Source organism: Cydia amplana, chromosome Z (genome assembly GCF_948474715.1).
Source record: "Cydia amplana chromosome Z, ilCydAmpl1.1, whole genome shotgun sequence".
Taxonomy (NCBI): Eukaryota; Metazoa; Arthropoda; class Insecta; order Lepidoptera; family Tortricidae; genus Cydia; species Cydia amplana.
The window spans coordinates 15,728,723-15,749,762 of record NC_086096.1 but is presented as its reverse complement, the minus strand read 5'-3'; the positions used below and the strand labels follow the sequence as shown (position 1 = coordinate 15,749,762).

The following is a 21,040-nucleotide window of genomic DNA, read 5'->3' as shown; positions in this document are numbered from 1 at the left end:
GGGCCTTGCCCCGCTGCTGGCGGCACCCTAGGTTAGGTTTTTTATAATGTGTTTATATGTATTTTTTATTGTTTTGTAAGTGTTTTTATATTTTACTTTTATATTCATATTATAAAAAACCTAACTTAAGATGAAAGATAAATAAAGTGAATAATAATAAAATGCTTTATTGCACACTACAAAAGAAATGTTACAAAAGTATGAACAGGTACAAAAATGTAGGTAACAACAGGCGGACTTATCGCTAAATAGCGATCTCTTCCAGACAACCTTCAGATAGTGAGACGGCGGAAAAGATTCAAGTTAACGGAAGTTAAATAAAGATGTTGGGAACTAATACCAACGGTCCCTGAGCGCGAGCGCCGCTGCACTGCACCGCATTCACCTCCGTTTAGATACCTACACTACACGCAAATTTAGTATAATTTTTATGTATACATAGATAAGTATCTCAAAAGACGTAGAAGATAAAAGGTCACAATAACTAAATAAAAAATTGATCTGTCGTGAAACTATCCAGTAGGTAGACAACTCATTCTGCATAGGATAATCCAATATTCAGTTATATCGTACTTATTGTAAATTCCTTTATTGTTTTTAATATTTACTTTCTGTACCTACTTGCGTTATGCTGAATAATGTTTTGAAGTAAATGCGTGTCTAAACTAAATGCGTGTAGGTATACCTACTTCAGCATGGTCCGCCGTGTGACACAAAACATTTTTTTAAATACAATTATTAGTTAAAAATGGTTGATAAGTTTATTATTCTATATAGTAGAATAACTGGGCTATTCACATGTATTTTTTTTTTAGAGCAGATCCTCATAGTTTTAATTATGTAGAGTATTTTCAAAAAAAAAAGTGTAAAGATTTTTTTTTAATTTTGAATTTCTCGATTTTTTTGTATGGGTGAGTGAAAGTTTAGTCACAGAAATGAATTCTCCATCCTCAAATTATACGAAAAAGACACCAAACTTGATATAGTTGCTAGATGTATGCAGATATAAAATTTTGAGTGAGGCGCGCCGGAGGCACTTTTCCCCCCCCCTCCCCTGCCCACCTGCTGGGGGGGACCTCTCGGCAACCGGGCGAAATTAGCTCAGATCACCCCCAGGAACACCTGTTCCAAGCGGTTTGCTTTGTCTCCAAAATGCAAGGTCCCCTTAGAAAACGGGATCTTAGATCTAGTACTACCTAAAAAGAATAGTTATTTGTACAACAAGAGATCAAATCAAAGTTTGATATTTCTTCGAGTGCTTATTTTGAGTCCCGTGCAAGCGAAAGATTCTATACTAGATTCACGAGCGTAGCGAGTGAATGTAATTTAGAATCTTGAGCGTAGTAAGGGACTCAAAAGCGCACGAGATGTAAATAACTTTGATCTCGTGTAGTTCACAAAACTTTTCACCTCAGCAGTGAGAACATATTAGAGAACCCGAAAAATTATTAGTATTCCTTCTTCATCACTTACCTATTCACTCATGTTTTCTTAAGATATACCAACAATTAAGTTTTCACCTCAGCAGCTCGAACAAGGGTACTTTGTTACTTAAAAACAGTGAGCAAAATCGAAATTTGCTCATTTTGTCTCACTCAGTGAGCAAACTGCGATTTTGCTCACTGTTTTTAAGTAGCAAAGTACCCTTGTTCGAGCTGCTGAGGTGAAAAAGTAATTTCAGCGTTTTCGTTAATTAATCTCCTGCAGTGAAGAAAAGAGGGTTGAAAGTTTGTAATGAAAACTATTTATGTAAGAGATTTGTAACATCGTAAACACAGTATTAATTAAGCAGAAAAGCGTAGATAAAATAGTGTATGTATTTAATACATAATTAGCCATTAAAACACTCGTGTCATCCTTTTTTGAAACTCACTTCGTTCGTTTCTTAAACCCACCCTCATATTTGAATTCTTTTCTTTATGTAGCAGTCCCATAGGTAAACTACTATTATAGCGCTTGTCAACATAATTAAGTAGGTATTAATGTTTTGTCTCATGCTTGTTCATAGTAGGTATGTAGTTTGAGCCGTGCATACGACTTAATTTAAAACGAATTAGTCATCACAAAAACCTTTCCATGACCCAAATGAATAAAATAATAGTTCCTAATTATTCCTACGCTTACAGGTAGGAATATACCCTCTGTATACAGGTGTACGCAGTGGTGTACGGTATTCAGCGAATGTCAATGAGCCGAAAACTCGAAAATAAATGGCGAGATGTACATTGTACCTACAGCTACACAGCGTGCCTGACATAAAGTCGTTAATCATAGGTGGATGACATTAAACATTCTGAAATTAAGCACATTAGGTGCTTCACGATTAGGAGCAAATCACTCTTAATATGACGTATATCAAACATACTATGTATTATTAAACATACATTTGCATTATAACTTCATATAATTTAATTTTATTTGATTTAATAGTTTCGCACTTTATTAATATTATTATAACGAAACTTAATTATCGTTCATAACATTCGGATGCCGAAGACTCAGAATTCCTGACATCTTAAATAGGTAATTCTAACTATACATGTACATACTAACCAAAATAAAACGCTACACACACTAAAACAAATGAGAATGAAAGTCGGACAATGCCTGCCTCAGGGCATGCGAAACGCGTCATACCTACTCATTGTTTATACCCACACATTGATGGTGTGATATGTTTGGTTTTATTTATTACATATAAAAATATCGAATGGTCCTTTTAATTTCATTAAATAAAATGGAAGTTTAGTGCTAAATCCTGCAATAAGCATATCTCAATAGTACCTACCTATTCGAATTTAAATTAGTACCTATGTGGTAACTCACATCTGTTCCTGATCGTCGAAGATGAAGAAGTATGTATTCCTAAACAGTAATCAAATAATTTCATACGAATCCGAAACACGTTTTATTTGTTATGACCATAGTTACATTTCTTTTTTTTAAGATTTAATTGAAAAATCAAGAAGTTGGGTAATTTCGTTATTCGCAGATCGGCAATTTTACCACAAATGGGCTCTGCTCACCGACCCGGATGACATCGCCGCGGGCGCCAAGGGCTATCTAAAGTGTGACATCAGCGTCATCGGCAAAGGAGATACGATTAAAATACCACCGAAAAGTGAAAAGGATGAAGATGATATAGAAGCGTAAGTTCATTTAAATACTTTCTGAGATTACAAAATGCTATTATATTCTGCAATCATTGTAAGCAAATTGTTGCGTACCTAACCTACATGTCCTACAACAATTTAATCCAATATTTTTATTTTTTAAATTAGGTAATTAATTGATAATGGTCAAGTTATACTTCGAGTATCAATATAATGTTATTCAACCATGAACAGTTCGACATTGAGAACAAAATGCACCATCCTAACTAAAATAAGTAGTTTTTTTTTTACTGCAACCATAGCTGAGTGCTGCGCATAAAACAAGAGTCTCCCCAGGGGCCAGGGGCCAAGTAATCCAGTAAAATTTTCGAATTTTGTAACGGGGCTCTTTTGCGTCAAATCCGTTAGTTCTGATTTTTTGCAGACTTATTTATGATGTTGGCTCAATGAATAATCCAAGTTTGTGACTTCGAGCGCCGAACGCAACTTTGTCAAAAATCAAAAAAACCGTGAAAATTTCGGGTTTTTTTAGTTTTGGGCGATTCTAACCCTAAAGGTCTAGTTTTTGATAGTACCTACCTTAGACGTTTTTAAAGAAGACTAGATTTGTTACAATATGAGATTAGAATTGTCTCTGTAGGTTGAATAGTTTTCGAGATAAAGGCTTTCAAAATTTTGATTTTTTTGAAATTGAGTTCGTATGCTAAGTGAGTGCAGTGAGTATGCACTTTTAACTCATGCGATGCCGCTTGGCATAATTGTTCCTAAGGTCAAACAAAGCTGATTTGGCCCAGTAGCTACGAGATCGTACCGTGCCTACCCCCCAAAAACGGAGGGGAAAGGGTCGGATCCCCAGCCCTAGTAGCACGGTAGCATTTTTATCGTTTATCACCATGCCTGTCACGTTCTAACAAGTATGTAAGTGCGAAAGTGACGGGCATAGTGATAGTCGATAAAAATGGAACCGTGCTGAGCCCGCAGGTCCAATCTAAGCTATATTTCTTCCTGCTCTTAGCAACTAGGGCAAGTTATATATGATTTTAGTTATATATGACTAGAATCATTTTTATTTGATAATAGTGTCAACAAAATTCTTTAAAGTAAAATAGCCAAAATATTATATATTATATTATTACTGAACTTTTACAATGAAAGTGGATTTATCTTATGGTAGCCAACTCTTACTTTAACCTCTCGTTGCCGTTGCCGTGATTATTTTTTTCTAATATTTTCCTCGTACGCGGATCCGCGCTCTGGCATACGATGGCTTAAGCCAAGTCGTTTAGTTAGACTCCTTCTTCTTCCTGGCGTTATCCCGGCATTTTGCCACAGCTCATGGGAGCCTTGGGTCCGCTTGACAACTAATCCCAAGAATTGACGTAAGCTCTAGTTTTTACGAAAGCGACTGCCATCTGACTTTCCAACCGAGAGGGGAAACATGGCCTTATTGGGATTAGTCCGGTTTCCTCACGATGTTTTCCTTCACCGAAAAGCAACTTGTTAATATCAAATGATATTTCATACATAGGTAAGTCCCGAAAAACTCATTGGTACGAGCCGGGGTTTGAACCTGCGACCTCCGGATTGATAGTCGCACGCTCTTACTGCTGACTCCATGTTAGATTAATATTACAATGTTATTTTTTAAATCTCTCATTATGATTATTAGAAAACACTCCATTTACGTATTATAGGAACTTACTCCTACCCGACGGAGTCCCCATAGAGCGCCAAAGAGCAAAGTTCATCGTGAAGATATACAAGGCGGATGGGCTGCCTAAGATGAACTACTCAATCCTCGCCAACGTGAAGCGAGCCTTCACCGGCGAGACGCAGGATCTGGTCGATCCCTACGTGCAAGTGTGTTTTGCGGGAATGACGGTGAGTACATACAAATACCTACCCATTAATGCCTTGCCCTGTCAATGTAGGTATGTATATGTATATATATATTCTGTCATGAGAATTTTTATCGCTTTGTGCTTTGTACGGAACCCTGATTAGTTCGTGTAGCTAGTAACATATATAATATTATGTAGAGTTGTCGAGTATTATTTTATATTAGTATCAGTTATGTTTGTTTTAGGGATTGCAATCCGGTCCGGCGGATCCGGTAATCCGGCCGGATCCGGTACCTTTTTCAAGCTACCGGATCCGGCAAATTTCACCGGATCCGGTCTCGGATCCGGTAAAAGGAATAAAAGGGCTGAATTATAAAATAACAGCTTAAAACACTGCTAAAATTTTAAAGTTCTCGCCAATATTCGAACGTAATTCTACTTTGATGCTCCCTTCCCCGCGTCCCCGCTCGCAAACAGCAACACAACAACTTGTTTGTTAGTTGACGCCAGTCTTCTACCGACGAAAGTGTCGTCGTGGTGGTAGTGTTGGTTGAGATTCCCGTGCACCGTAAGTAAGTACTGAATTGTTTTATATTTAATTAATTGTGTTGTTACATGATAATAATATATTTAATATAACATACATGTTGTTTCGTTTAATTTAGTACAAACCATAATAAGTGTTAACTGTATTTAAAATAGAATGAAGAAATATTTATAAGACTTCATTCAGCAGTCAAGTTAAATGTTTTGTCGAATATAAAGTAAATAGAATATGTTATTTTGTTATTATTATGCTACTAAATAAAGCGAAGAATTGAAAGCACCTTTTTGTGGGAGTTGTGGGGCTATAGATATTTTAAGAGAAAAAGAAGATTTTAATTTGTGAGACTGATTATTGTAATAAATAAGACTTAGTGGTTACGTAATAAAAACATTGATTTTTGAAACCTCAAACTGTCGTTTTATTAACCCATTAGAAAAATATCCTTAACTGCGCATATAACGCTAAAAAACATAATAGAATTCGTGACTGGACGAACTTTTCATCCGCAATACCAATCCGGCCGGATCCGGCCGGATACCCGGATTGAGCCCAAAATCCGGCCGGATCCGGCCGGATTCAAAACAGACCGGATTGCAATCCCTAGTTTGTTTGGATTTGAAATTAGACATTTACGTGAGGTACCTATTTAAAATGACAAAAAGTAGGATTAGAAACGGCGGTTTGACCTAATTATAAGTTACAAACAAGGAGGGCGGTGCTTATGATTAATCGTATGTTTTCTTAATATAGGGTTGCACCTCGGTGAAAAAAAACTGTTACACTCCCGTGTGGAACGAGCAGATCGTTTTCACAGAGATGTTCCCGCCGCTGTGCCAGCGCATTAAGATCCAGCTGCGAGACAACGACCCGGTGCATCCTAACATTATTGGCACCCACTTTATTGACCTCAAGTCGATATCTAACGACGGAGAGAAAGGTCAGTGGCCTTTCCATATTTTGAAATTTGGTCTATTAATTACGAACAATTAATTAAACAAGGAATTGTTAGGTCAGACATGTATATATATATTTGTATTCAGCTAATAACTTTGTACCATTGAAAAAATCGAGCCACACCCAATTGTTTAAATTGGACAGATTTAAATTATCTCATTACTATAAATATCTGGGTCCCAACTTACATATGTAACTTATATGCAAGACAATATTGTACGTTACTGTAATTAATTACTAGGATTCTTACCAACTTTTGGGCCCGCATACATCCACCTGTACGGCTCAACGCGCGACTACAGCCTGCTCGACCAGCACGCCAGCCTCAACATGGGTATGGGAGAAGGGGTGTCCTACAGAGCCAGGTAAGGATTTAACACTTACTATCATTATGAATAACGCCCAGTCATTAACAAACCACCACATATCAATTTATAAAATCCATAATCGTACAGCTTAATAGGTAATAGTCGTGACAAATTTACTTCCCCTAAAGTATTGTAAATATCTTTCAGAATTCTTGTATCGATTCGAACTGAAATAACAGACAGTGTCGAATGTCCGCCGGCCTCCGACGTGGAGGTAGAGATCATGCCGCCGATCAGCGATGGCACGTTTGGCAAGAACGAAGAATTCTTTCTGTTCGCCAGTGTTTACGACGCAAACATGATCGACAAGCGACTAACTGACAAACCTATCCAGTTTGAATTAAGTATAGGCAATTCTGGCAATTCCCTGGATGGCCACAGTGAATCAGTCAGACGTCCTCAAGATTTAGAATCCGATGAACTAGGTAAGTTCATTTGTATTAAAAACTTTCTGTCAAAACCTCAATTTTCTTACACAAGCTGACGAAATAAAATTTTACCCACACCAACTCATTCTCATTAGGGCTCTCTTTAATCTCCTTATTCACAAGAGTGTCAAAGTCAGTCATGCATGTTGGCTGGTAGAACTTAACTTATTTTGAACGACAAATATTTATATTTAATAGAGTTAATTTAGTTTGGTACCTGTTTTTGTTTTTGTAAGGGACACCCGTCTTGATCAGGGTTATTTCGTAGTTGCATGCACATTCTATATAGGTATTCTGGGGCCCGTTTCTCAAAAGCTTGTAACATGTAATACAAGTGGAAGTCCCTTTCTAACAAAAGCTGTCAAAAAGTGACATCCGCTTGTATTACAAGTTACAAGCTTTTGCACATTTCATTGTATACCTTGTAACTTTATGAAAGAGACCCTAATGAAGATCTCACATGATTTGACATACTTAACTTCGTATTCATTTTCTAGATGAAATGAGTGCTGACACAGGCTACTGGCAAAGCACAACACCACCGACCAAGGCCTCAGCGTCGAACGATAAGAATTACTACTACCTCCCGTATTGGGACCACAAACAGTGCATGCATGTACGCAGCATATGGCCTGATCATCGCCGACGCATGTATAATTCCAACATGATATGTAATATTGTTGAAAAGTTTGTAAGTAATACTTTGTGTTACAATTTCAAAACCTAGGTGTGTATATGTTATAATAATTAAGTATACCAGTCTGTTTCACGACCCGGCCAAATATTTGCTGTATTATACCGAATGATGGATCAGCGAGTTGTTGTTGCAGGAAGAAGGGCTACTAGACGCCCAGACCGCTATCGAGAACGACGCCGGCGCTGAGAACAAAGGCGTGACGGCGCTGAAAGCGGTGTTGGAGGCGGTGAGCGCGGCGTGCGCGCAGTACGCGCGCCACATGGCCAACGGCCCGCCAATCGGTAACACCAAACTGGACCGCGAGAGACAAAAAATGTGTATTTTTGAAATTGTAAGCTTAATTTATTTTGAACACATATTAACTCACATTTATAGACGGGTCTATCGCGAAATTTATTTAATTACCTTTATTTACCGACGTTTCGACACAGTTTCCACTGGTCGTAGTCGCGGCTAACTGATGTCCCAGCAAAATGTCAAAACAGAGATTTGTGCAACCTGACGAAGAGTGTATGAAAAAGTTTGAGGTAGACATCACATTTTCAAACCACATAATGTTAAATATCTGGGAGACCGAGCTTTGCTCGGTAAACATATAAAAACTCAAAAATTAGCGTTTTCCCAGAGATAAGACCTAGCTAGATCGATTTATTGCCCCCGAAAACCCCCATATACCAAATTTCATCGAAATCATCGAAGACTTCTCCGAGACCACGGGGACAACGCCGTCCTCGAAACGTCGGAGGTAAATCTTAAAACTTAGATACGCGATTAAGTCCCGTTGTATAATTTAATAATGTGTAAAAATCGTGAAAGTTTAAATCAGTGTTCATCGAAATCGTTAGAGCCATTTCCGAGATCGCCGAAATATAGGTATATATAAATAAATAAATAAACAAGAATTGCTCGTTTAAAGGTACAAATATATAAGATTATTGTCAATAGTCCGACACGCTACACTCACAATATCCACGCACACGTCCGAAGATAGATCCCTTGACTTTAACTTCTGTATCAATGGTTCCCAAGTTGGCGATAAGTTGAATCCATCCTCCCTATTAAAATTCCTGGGGATTTTCGTCTATAAATGTGAGATAGTATGTGTTCAAAACGCGAAAGTTTTAAATATTACCTATATTAATCTGGTTTGGTTGGTGGTTAAAATTTTTTGCATTTTACGTCCTGTTGCTTGCTACCTACGTGCCAACCGTTCATCCATGTTTAGTAGCTGTATCTACTAAATTACCTAGGTACTGCTCTTCGGCGTTTGCTTTTGAATAAGAAGAAACTATAAGTATTAGACTATATTTAAAGTTTGAATAAGTTTAGTATTTTATTTTGTCTGTAATATTGTATTTCTCGTTTGATTTAAAATTTTAGGAGCAAATGAGTACCACGACGAGAAGTTTGAGAGCTTTGATAACCAAACATTCAATCAAAGACCGCTTACGCACTGCACACACTTATCTGAATAAGATAAAACGCTTATGCGAAGACGTAAGTCCCAGATTTTCCCTTTTAGTGTTCTGTTGTCAATAGGTACGCAGCGAATAGTACCTACTTTTCGGAGTTTCACGAATACAAATACGAATATGAATAGTGGATTTTTAGCTGCAGTATACAAGTATACAAAGTTACAGTTATAGGTTTTTTAGATAAAGATAAAGTATTATGTATTTGAAAGTACAAATGTGCAAGTTGCAGAAAATTTCTAAAAACTTGGAAAAGTTCTCGGACTTATTGGAAAAGTTCTCAAGCTATAAAGGAAGTTTTTAAAATATCCGAGAACTTTTCCAAGTTTTTGGAAACTTTACGCAACTTGCACATCATCAGCACATGTGTTTTTGAAAGTTGATTCAATCAAAATCAATTTGAAAGTGAGTCGCCTAACATCAAACTCGGGTAAATCCATCTTTCAGATTATGCGATTTTAGTATTAAGAGAAGGTAAATAGGGAGCTCTTAGATTTGCTGAGAGGGTCGAATGGAATTACCCGAGTTTGAAGTTATGCGACACAAGTTACCTTCTGTGCGCGCCTTTTGGGTAGTTTTTGAAATATATATTTTATTATAACAGCCTCAACAAGCGATGCCTGACATATTTATCTGGATGATCAGTAATGGGAAGCGCCTAGCGTATCAACGAATCCCAGCACGAGACATAATCTACTCCTATTATGAGAACGAGTGTGGTAAGCACTGTGGAAAAAAACAGACTTTATTCTTGAAGGTTAGTGGTTTCAAGTAGTCATATCTAGTAAACTGTATTATAAACGAATGAAAACAAATTTATAATTACCTATGTACATTTTATTAATTATTACAGTGGCCCGGCAAAAAAGCATCGTCTCCAAGCGGTTGGACCATACCAGCAAAGATCAGTATATATCTTTGGCTCGGTATTCTTCATGATAAGAAACATTACATAGATGGCCTTCCGCAAGGCTATGAACTCAGTTCGGAAATAAGAAACGCAGATAAACTGCGATCAAATGCTCCATCAGCAATATTCTACGCTGAAAAACACGTAAGATGTCCTTAAACATAAATTAATAACTTGCCCCACTGATAGGCACTCTGCACACTGCGGCTTCCTTTCATGCACGACAGGGATGGGTTATTCCCACTAGTTACCACCAAGTTGTTACCAGTGGTAACTACTGGGAATTTTTTTCCCACCTTTTACCACTGGTAACTACTGGGAAAAAATATTCCCAGTAGTTACCACCAACTCGGTTTAGTGGTAACTACTGGGAATTTTTATTCCCAGTAGTTACCACCAAAATTTTGTTAGAGTTAAATACTAATAAAAACAGTATAAATAGTATAGTATAAAATGTAGAGTGATTTTGAATTACCTAATAAGATTACTTGAAAAAATAATTTAAATGGATTATTCAATTTATCCTTACATAAAGTCCGTCAACCAAATCTTGTCAGTAGTAAAAGGCGGCAAATTTGAAAAATCGCGGGTTAGCAACACTGTGTTCAAATAATTCCAAAACGCGTGTCATCTGTGTTTTATCTGTGGAATGTGGATCGTGAATGACAGCCGTCACCTTATTTGTTTTCATTTGGTTTTCATTCTGAATCGTTTCTGTTTCAAGAGATATTTCTGCTGTCACCATTAAATACCAATACATTAAATAAGATTAAGCAAAGCTAAGGGGCCTACAATGTACAATCATGCTCGTTGATGGTAAACATTACTAAAAATTGAGGTTATGACATGTATTGGAAGAACTCTTTCGAACTTTTAAGATTATGTTCAGTTTTTTTGTTTTAGGGTTAAAAGGCATAAATAAAATTAAAACGTATGCCTAAATCTATCCAACAAGACCATAAATTGTGTCCTGGAAACCGTCCATAGGCCCACATGTCAAATATTTTCAGCAATCAGTTGACTATTTACAAAGGTAAACCTTTTAAACATTATTAAGAGCCATTATTATATCGCCGTTCTTTCGCAATATCTACCTAATCTATACATGTTTGTTGCAGGATTAAATCTTGCCCAATATAAGGCGTTCGTAGTAGGTAGTATCTTTTCAGACAATACTTACCTATGGCGGTTTATGTACGTGTACAACGCAACCAAGTCGAAAAGTGACCCTTATCTTATTTACCTTTAAATTAAATAAACACCTAAATATCAGTTGTTTTATTTTTAATATGTATATTGTACAATATATACCAATCAAAAAAATTACACAGGTATGTCATATTCATCCAGAACAGTACACTAATTTACATTAACAAGTGGCATATTATATTGTAAATAACAAATATATGCACTATCTAATTATCTGCATTTTGATATGATTTTATTTTAGTAAACTTAGAAGACATAGATAGGGAACAAAGAGAATATAAGCAGTTGTTTTTGATATCTTCAAATTTGTTCATCATTTTAATTAACATTGTTTTAACATCGCTTTTAAATTGCCCGTTCATGTTTCAATTTTTTTCAATAAACCGCGAGTGACAATTTGAATTGACGTACGCAGGGCGCGCTCAGCGGAAAAAAAAATCTGTTGTTCGATGTACATTGCTGCTTTTCTTAACGCAATACTGCTCTTTGAGTGTTGCCCTACTTTAGTTTGCTTTACATTGCTACTGACAAGATTTGGTTGACGGACTATATATTATAGTTTTTGTACTAGTACTGGTTAAACTGTTTCAATATTTTTGGTCACTTTTAAGACAGTTTACTAAAACACTTATATTTATTAAATCACTCTATATTTATACTATACTATTTATACTGTTTTATTAGTATTTAACTCTTAACAAAATTTTGGTGGTAACTACTGGGAATAAAAATTCCCAGTAGTTACCACTAAACCGAGTTGGTGGTAACTACTGGGAATAATTTTTCCCAGTTACCAGTTACCAGTGGTAAAAGGTGGGAAAAAAATTCCCAGTAGTTACCACTGGTAAGAACTTGGTGGTAACTAGTGGGAATAACCCACAGGGATTGAGGCTTATAGTCCCCACGCTGACCCAGAGTGAATTGGGGACTTTACATTTATTAATTGTGTTCTTCCTACCTACATATATTTTTTATAAATTAAATAAAAACATTAATAAATATTGTACCTATATTTTAGACTTTCCAGATGCGAGCATATGTTTATCAAGCAAGATCTCTTATTGGTTCCGACTCTTCCGGATTGTCGGACCCTTTTGCAAAGGTAATAATAGGTGAAAGCACTGCGACGACCCAGGTGATCGACGAGACGTTGAGCCCAACATGGGACGAGTTATTACTTTTTGAAGATATTCTTCTTTATAGCACTTTAGAACAAATAAAAGCTGACCCGCCGACTATTGTAATTGAAATATTTGATCAAGACAAAGTAGGGAAATCTGAATTCATCGGTCGAACTCTTGCCAAACCCCATGTGAAGGCGTTTGAAGATCCATATGAGAGACCACAGTTTCCACCCTCTTTAGAATGGCATGAAATTAGTCGCGGGGACGATAGGGCAGGGGAACTATTGGCTACCTTTGAACTTTTAGAGGTTCCGGCTAAGTTAGATTCCTCCGTGCTGCCTGAGCTGCCGACACCTAGGGAAGCCAACGGAAAAGCGCCCCTTGATGCCAATAAGGGCCCTATTCTCCCAGTACCAAGAGGCATTCGACCCACTCTTTCTAAGTATCGTATTGAAGTACTATTTTGGGGTCTGCGCGACTTGAAGAGAGTTCATTTACTGGCAGTAGACAAACCACGAGTAGATATTGAATGCGCTGGAAATATTTTGTACTCATCTGTGATACAAAACGCAAAACGAAATCCTAACTTTACCAACCCGGTCAAGTTTGTTGACGTAGAACTTCCCGACCAAGATCTGTATAGACCACCTTTAACTATTCGTGTCGTCGACTGCCGAAGTTTTGGCAGAATAACTCTCGTTGGTACACATACAATTAATTCAATACACAAATATATTTACACCCCGATGAGTAAAAGGGAAAGAGAAATTGAAGAAAGAAAAAAATCTCTAATACAATTACAAAATGTAGATTTGAGGGCAAATTGTATTGTTCAAGATGATATGTTCTCTGTAGAAAATGAAAAAGAAAATTGTCCTCTGCTCACTCGTGAAGGCAGGTCCACGGTGTCCTATGGTTCAGGGGTGAGGCAATCTACACGAAAGAGAGATACTAAGCGCGAGACTATGAAAAAACGAAAAGCAAGTACCGATTCAGTATTAGATGATGACGAAGGTAGCAAAGATTGGTGGACAAAATATTTCGCATCTGTGGAATCCATGATTGAAGAAGAGAAAGAAGCTAAGAAGGAAAGACTAGGCTATTTGCAAACCCCACAAGTAATGTTCGTGGACGAGACTCGGTCGCCCCGGGAAGAGGTGCCCTCGCCGCGCTCGGAGCGAGAGCGTAACAAGCGCCTTCGGCCGGTCTCACCACGTCCTAAGCTCAGTCCTACAATCCTAAAGAAAAATGAAATACCAAATTCTGCATTGTCAAAGGTAATTCACGAATCAGGACACCATGTTTTTTACTCCATTAAATTAATTCCTGGGCTTAAATTAGTTTCTCGAAGACACCGGTATTCTAATTAACTCCATTTCTAATCAATTATTTTACGAGTAAGTATGTGAGAATGCCCTTACGAGCGTGTACACTTGCCTTAGGGCCTGTTTACATATTGATTAATGATTAGGGTTTAGTACGAGTTCATACATTTGCTGCTAAATGCAAGTACCTACTATCTCGGACTATCGACGTTTGAAATGTCAATGATATTCATATGTCATAGTTTTCGATTGTTTGATTGAGTAAAAAAATCCACTGAAAAATCCTTATTTACGAAAATAAACTATGCCATTTAGTTTCCTTAAATAGAGTAAGACCAAAGAAAGTCTGCAGCGCTAAATTAAAAGTAGTTTTTAAAAATCAGTATGTGACAACACCACAGAAAATGGATTAAATAGTCTTGATACTACTGAAATTTCTACCATATTTACCGTCTATGAAAAAATTGAGCTGTGCATTATGGTTAAATAAATTTAATTCCAACAATAGATGTCACTATTAATATGTATACATAAACTAATATTGATAAATAACATTGGGAGAATGTGACATTTGGCATCATCAAAATTATTGAGCTTTTGTAATTTCCGCGACGGCCTAGTGGTATACAGGTAAGTACAGAGGGTCTACCGCGAACACCAAGGTTCGCAAATTGCAGACAGAGAAATTGCCCGCAATTTGCGAACTTCGGTTTTCGGAAAACCTAAATAAACCATTAAAACAATAAACATATATTAAGAATAAATTTAAGCTTTAACTAGTAGGTACCCATGCCGTAAGCATAAGTATGGAGGCTGTGGGTTCGAGCTCGAAACCCGGTTAGTACCAATGAGTTTCTCAAAATGTTAGAGGAAGTTCATAAGGTAAGATGCCTATACCTATTAGGTGTGTTCAATTTGCAGTGAAACCTTAATCTAAATCAATATTATATTATCTACATAATATTGTGCAAGTATTAAGATGTTTCCTTCCATTTACCCGTCATCAACTCCAAATTTTGTAAACATTGTCGTTTTTGAGCTTGAATCGCCTCGTGCTGATTTTTTACTAGTGTAACATTATTCGTCATGCGGAAAAGTAACTCCCGCATGCCGGTTTTGTAAGGTTTCAACATGTTTTTTCCGTTCATCACAAAACACAACGAATATTTAAACGATTTTGACAAACACATACCATAGAGAATGACGTTTACTGACTGCTAAAAAACATTGCCATATATAGATTTTTAATTCGCTGTCAAATTATTGCGCTGCAGACTTTCTTTGGTTTTACTCTATACTACTTACCACGCCGCCGAAGTTAACGGAATACAATAAAAACACCGTGTATAACTTGAAATTATTATGGTAAATAATGTATCGGCTATTAACATAGATGTTTCATATTGATTTCTAGATATATCCGCATGAACTTGAAGCAGTCCCCGAATTCGATGAATTTAAGGAATGGCTTCATTCGTTTGAGTTATATAGAGGAAAAAAGACGGGTGACGATACAGAAGACGAAAACAGAGTAGTGGGTGTCTTTAAGGTAATCAAATTATAATTAATATTAAATATTCGTTTAAAAGGTATTTTAATTTATATAGGTAAGTATCTACTTTATTACATTTAATTTTACTACCATAATTATTGTCATCTCTCTCTCTCGGTCTCTCTCTTTACAATATCTTGTTTCTTCAAACTTCTCAGGGTGCTATCAAGGTATACAAATGGCCACTGCCAAAAGGAATAGATGATCACACCGTAATGGGGTTCGATCCAAACTACGGATTCTTCCAAGGCGTGCCCAGCAATGACCCTATACATGTTCTAGTAAGAGTTTACATTGTAAAGGCTACAGATCTTCATCCGATGGATTTAAATGGGAAAGCCGATCCATACATAGTTCTACATCTAGGATCAAAAAGAATAAGTGACAAAGAAAACTATGTGTCAAAGCAGTTAAACCCCGTTTTTGGCAAATGTTTCGAGATCGAAGCAACCTTTCCTCAGGACTCTATGCTAACCATTCAGGTGCTAGACTGGGATCTACTTGGATCTGACGACTTAATAGGAGAGACGAAGATTGATCTTGAAAATCGATTTTATAGTCGTCACCGAGCTACTTGTGGATTACCAATGAAATATGAAGAGTAAGTACTAATGGCCGGAACTTCGGTTTTTTTTCTTACCCCTACCTATAATTAATCCTCAAAACTAACATTATCAGGCAAGGTTACAACCGCTGGCGCGACGCAATGAAACCTTCTCAGATATTAGCAAAGCTTTGCAAGGATGGAAAGCTTGAGCCGCCTGTGTACGAGTACGGGCGGGTGAAGGTCGGGCGCACGGTGTTCAACATGCCCGTGCACGACGTCGAGCTGTTCTCCAACCCCGACACCGCGGAGGAGCAGATGGCGCTGCTGGTGCTGCGCCGCTGGCACGAGGTGCCGCGCATCGGCGCGCGCCTCGTGCTCGAGCACGTCGAGACAAGGCCACTCTACAATCCAAACAAACCTGGTACCTGTAACCACGATACATTGTTTACTTACCTAAGGCTGCAAAGTATTCAGCTATTTGTTTTAACTGCTTAATCCATCTCAACAACACTGCTGTGTGACGAATGTATGTCAAAAAATACAAAGTCCATGAATCCGTTCTGTAATATTTGCAGGCATAGAGCAAGGCCGGCTAGAAATGTGGGTGGATATGTTTCCCATGGACATGCCACTCCCGGGGCCGCCGATGGACATCTCCGCCCGAAAACCGAAGTCTTACGAGATGCGCGTCATCATATGGAACACGGATGACGTGGTGCTGGAAGACGACGCTTTCTTTACCGGGGAAAAAATGTCTGATATTTATGTCAAAGGGTAAGAACTATATTAACATGTAGCTCTTGGTATTCCTATGCAGTTCATAAAGAGATAGAGACCTAAAGTGTTGTAGGTAGATAGGCACATTCCTGTTTCCGATAGCTAAGTAAGAGTAAGACAACACCAACCAACGTTACACAGTTCATGTTACGAAGAAGCTCTTTAAAAATCGATAACGATCTAACAAAATTGTTCTGTTATGCTACCAGGTGGGTGAAAGGCCCCGACGACTGTCAAGCCACAGATATCCACTACCGATCTCTTACTGGCGAAGGAAATTTCAATTGGCGTTTCATATATCCATTCGACTACTTGGAGGCCGAAGAGCGTATCGTTATATCACGGAAAGAGTCAGTCTTCTCTTGGGATGAAACAGAATGCAAGATTCCAGCGAGACTAGAATTACAAGTTTGGGACGCTGACCATTTTTCAGCTGACGATTTCTTGGGTAGGTCCCTAATTGAATAATGATCAGTCTTCTAAATTATGTTGAGTTCATGTTGAATTAACTTCCCCCTCCTTCAAATCCACAGTATGAGTACTTTCGAGCACTTACAGAAATATTATGATCTTCAAATTATTGAAATTTAGTATAATAAATTTTGTAGGCAAAATGTAACGAGAGTTATGCAGGTATCTGTCTCTGTGTATTATGTAATAAATACATTAAATAAAAAATAAAAAGTGTAATAAAAATGGTACCTAACGTAAGTTTTATTCGCAGGAGCAATAACGTTGGACTTGAACAGATTTCCACGTGGAGCCAAGTCATCGAAGTTATGCACACTTGGCATGCTTAGTAACGATGGCACGGTACCAATGGTCAATATATTCAAACAAAAACGAGTGAAGGGCTGGTGGCCCTTCTATATCAAACGTGACACAGAAGAAATGGAACTTACCGGAAAAGTAGAGGCTGAAATACATCTCCTTACTCGTGAAGAAGCCGACAAAGTTCCAGCTGGCGTCGGGCGCAATGAGCCTGACCCTTTGGACAAGCCAAAGTGAGTACTATATCACTAATCACAAGAATAATAGGTACCTACCTAAGTACACGATTTATATAGGAAACAAGTTATCCAAGTTTAAAAGCCACATTGAGTGCGTCATTTAAGTTGTTTTTCATTTCTCATGCTCTGAAAGCGGGTCATTGTTGTTCTCAAAGGTGTGCAGAAAATGATACGTTTCTGCACTAGAGCATTTAACTCTCCAAGTACGATTTTTTTTAAGATAAACAATTGAAATTTGGTTTTAAATGGATTTGTTATACAATTTCCATTCTGATTTTTATCTATCCCCATTCCATAAATAACAATAATTTTACCTAAATTGTTAATTGAAAGTACCCTCGAGAAACAGTATAAAAATTTATACTCTGTCATGTTTTTTAAAATCACATGCATTTTACTTCTACTCGTATTCGAAATGAAAAATAGAGTGTTTAACTCGGGTGAAAGGCATCATTTCAGCCTCGGACTATTGGCGCTCTCACTGCGCTCGAGCACCAAACTACCTCGGCAGAAATGAGTGCCTTTCACCCCTTGGTTAACAATATACTATTTTGATTTATATAATATCATGTTTTTAGCCGACCCGACGCTTCTTTCATGTGGTTTTTAAATCCACTGAAATCGATCAGATACATCGTATGGCACAACTACAAATGGACCATTTTGAAAGCGACCGTGATACTCCTGGTGGCCATGATGTTCCTACTCTTAATCTACGCAGTACCAGGCTATTCAGTCAAGAAATTACTAGGTGCCTAGCCACTCTTTTGTAATACAGAATACACTATGTATAAATAAGTAAATAACAAACTTGATTACTTAGGTATGCAAAACTCAACAAGTTGGAAAAGCTGGAAAGCTCTCCGAGATGTAGGGATAGGGACCTAATAATTAGTAAAGATAAGTGTACCGTAATTTTTCGTCTTGTAATTATTATCGTTATTACATTTCACATATCTACGAGTATATACTTATAATAGTTATAATATAAACAATAATAATACCTAAATTAAAGTAGGGTGACTGCGTAGTCAATGGCCACTACATAGTAATTGGCCACTCTTAACAATTAACAATAAGACTTATTTTGGCTTGTTTCTTTCTAATTTGTTAGGAAAGACCAATTAGTGTGTAGTGGCCAATAACTATAGCAGTCACCCTAATGTATGTAAATTTTAATTAGATGTATGAATTACTACTTATACCTAATCGTTGTTTTATTTCCACCAGAAACACTCCGTCAAGGTATTAAATATCGACATGGACAATGTGCCAAAATTATGTAGGTACTTTGGTAGGTACACACTACCACAACACTACCTTAATGTATGGGTTCCTTCGTGTACGTGTACACCTACATACTCGTATTTTTGGCACTTTGTGCGTGTCGATTGGTTATACCTTGACTGTGCATATTGAAAAGTGACCTTTATAAAGGGGAGAGCGGGGACAAACGCAAAACTTTGTACTTTGACCTTCGTTCCTGGTTAACCGTTATTATTTTGATGAAATTAATGTAGTCATATTACTTATATAACTTCACCTCATGTTCTGTACATTAACATCTTGATATTTTTTTTTAATATACACATCTTGATTAACCTAATTAATTGTGTATTTTGTATGTATAGTGATTTAAAAAAAATCGTCTTTTGTTACTTATGACCCCGTTGGTGGTAGTAACACGTTGTGGGTCAAAAGTAACAAGACACATCCAGAGGTTTGTAATGAATATAATATGACATATGAAATTTAAAAAAAAAAAAATATGTAAATTATTGTGTTATTAACACGTTCATATTTGCATTTTGACTACAAGGGCGTTATTCATAAACGTCTGCTAAGTTAATCAGCTAGTGATCATCGTTTTCTCCATGGCATAAGGACAGATAGGGACAAACAACTGATTAAGTTAGCAGTCGTTTGTGTATAACGCCATTAAACATTAGCATTATAGAAAAAAAAACAGTATTAATTTCTCATTAGAAATTATTTTTACTCGTTTTTCAAGTGATCAATTATTGTGTTATAATCAGGTTTTCAAATCATAATTCTGGGTCAGACTTCTTTTCACTTAAAAATATGGCATACATCATTTAAAGCATCATTGACGCATTAAGCATATGACACCATATGCGATTGTAAGGGCTGTAAATGTTACTTTTGTACCCATACGGTTTTGTTACTTTTCTACACGACTGCATTTTTCTGAAAACATGACAAGTATCTTTGAAATGGAACATGCTATATACTATAATAGAAAAACAAAGCGGACACAAAGTAACAAATAAATTGAGCCACAGAATAAATAATAGTACTAGGTACAGAAGATTCACTCTCTAACAAAACGCGTCTATTACGACAGATATGACCGCTAGGTGGAGCAAGCGCGAGCAGGCGTCCGTTCCGTAGCGGTGTGCGGCAACTAATATGGCTAGACACCAAAATTGGTGTGAGCCGCCGCATGTATTTGTAGGTACTTGTAGCGACGCGACGAAATCGCGGAGCGAGCCACGCCTGATTGAGATAAAATAACTCGGTGAAGGTGGCTGTCAATGGTACAGTCTGTGCGGAAAGAGAAGAATCGTGAAATGTATGGGATCCAAATCCCAATACATTCTACGACTCTTCTCTTTCTGCACAGACTCTTTAGTAGGTAATTGTTAGTTTGATGTCTGTGCGACACTACACTAAAGGACTACCACTAATGTCAGGTGGGTAAACAAGTTGCACGGTATAGGTATGTATAGATATTTTCTAATAGGTTTTGGAACTAAAACTAGTTTATATAATATTACATTTTTTTAATTAAACAACAAGCAGCCAAGTCTTCGGTCGGTCCGTACCTGACCTGCATAATAGCTAACTTAACTTACCAACCGCCTCAGCTAAACGATAGTCATCTATGTAGGTATCAATAAAACCGCCAGTAAAATTATCATTTGTTTTATTTAACTCTATAATAATATTTACAAGTTTTTAAAACATATTGATATAATAATAATCGAAACAATTAACATTCATTAGGTTTTTACAAAGTTCTGTAGACTTATTGCTTTATTTACTATTCTTACAAGAGGACTAGGCTGTAAGGCCGAATAAATTATACAAGCATGCAAATAACGGAAAAACCATATGCCTCACTGGAAGGCTGGAAGAAGTTTTT

The 21,040-nt window shown here is 37.1% G+C and overlaps 1 protein-coding gene across 1 annotated transcript in view; it reads left to right on the top strand.

Moving 5' to 3' along the window:
* Positions 1-18,722, top strand: part of LOC134661159 (otoferlin-like) — a 53,980-nt gene extending 35,258 nt beyond the window's left edge. The window contains exons 9-26 of the mRNA XM_063517110.1: positions 2,993-3,149; positions 4,808-4,994; positions 6,252-6,438; positions 6,697-6,820; positions 6,971-7,248; positions 7,749-7,942; positions 8,082-8,279; positions 9,329-9,445; positions 10,025-10,177; positions 10,274-10,474; positions 12,558-13,940; positions 15,403-15,537; positions 15,699-16,141; positions 16,219-16,508; positions 16,663-16,861; positions 17,074-17,312; positions 17,589-17,868; positions 18,453-18,722. Coding sequence (XP_063373180.1) covers positions 2,993-3,149; positions 4,808-4,994; positions 6,252-6,438; positions 6,697-6,820; positions 6,971-7,248; positions 7,749-7,942; positions 8,082-8,279; positions 9,329-9,445; positions 10,025-10,177; positions 10,274-10,474; positions 12,558-13,940; positions 15,403-15,537; positions 15,699-16,141; positions 16,219-16,508; positions 16,663-16,861; positions 17,074-17,312; positions 17,589-17,868; positions 18,453-18,633 — 4,946 coding nt within the window. The 3' untranslated portion in view covers positions 18,634-18,722. The remainder of the gene's footprint in view (positions 1-2,992; positions 3,150-4,807; positions 4,995-6,251; positions 6,439-6,696; positions 6,821-6,970; positions 7,249-7,748; positions 7,943-8,081; positions 8,280-9,328; positions 9,446-10,024; positions 10,178-10,273; positions 10,475-12,557; positions 13,941-15,402; positions 15,538-15,698; positions 16,142-16,218; positions 16,509-16,662; positions 16,862-17,073; positions 17,313-17,588; positions 17,869-18,452) is intronic.
* The last annotated feature ends 2,318 nt before the right edge of the window (positions 18,723-21,040 follow it).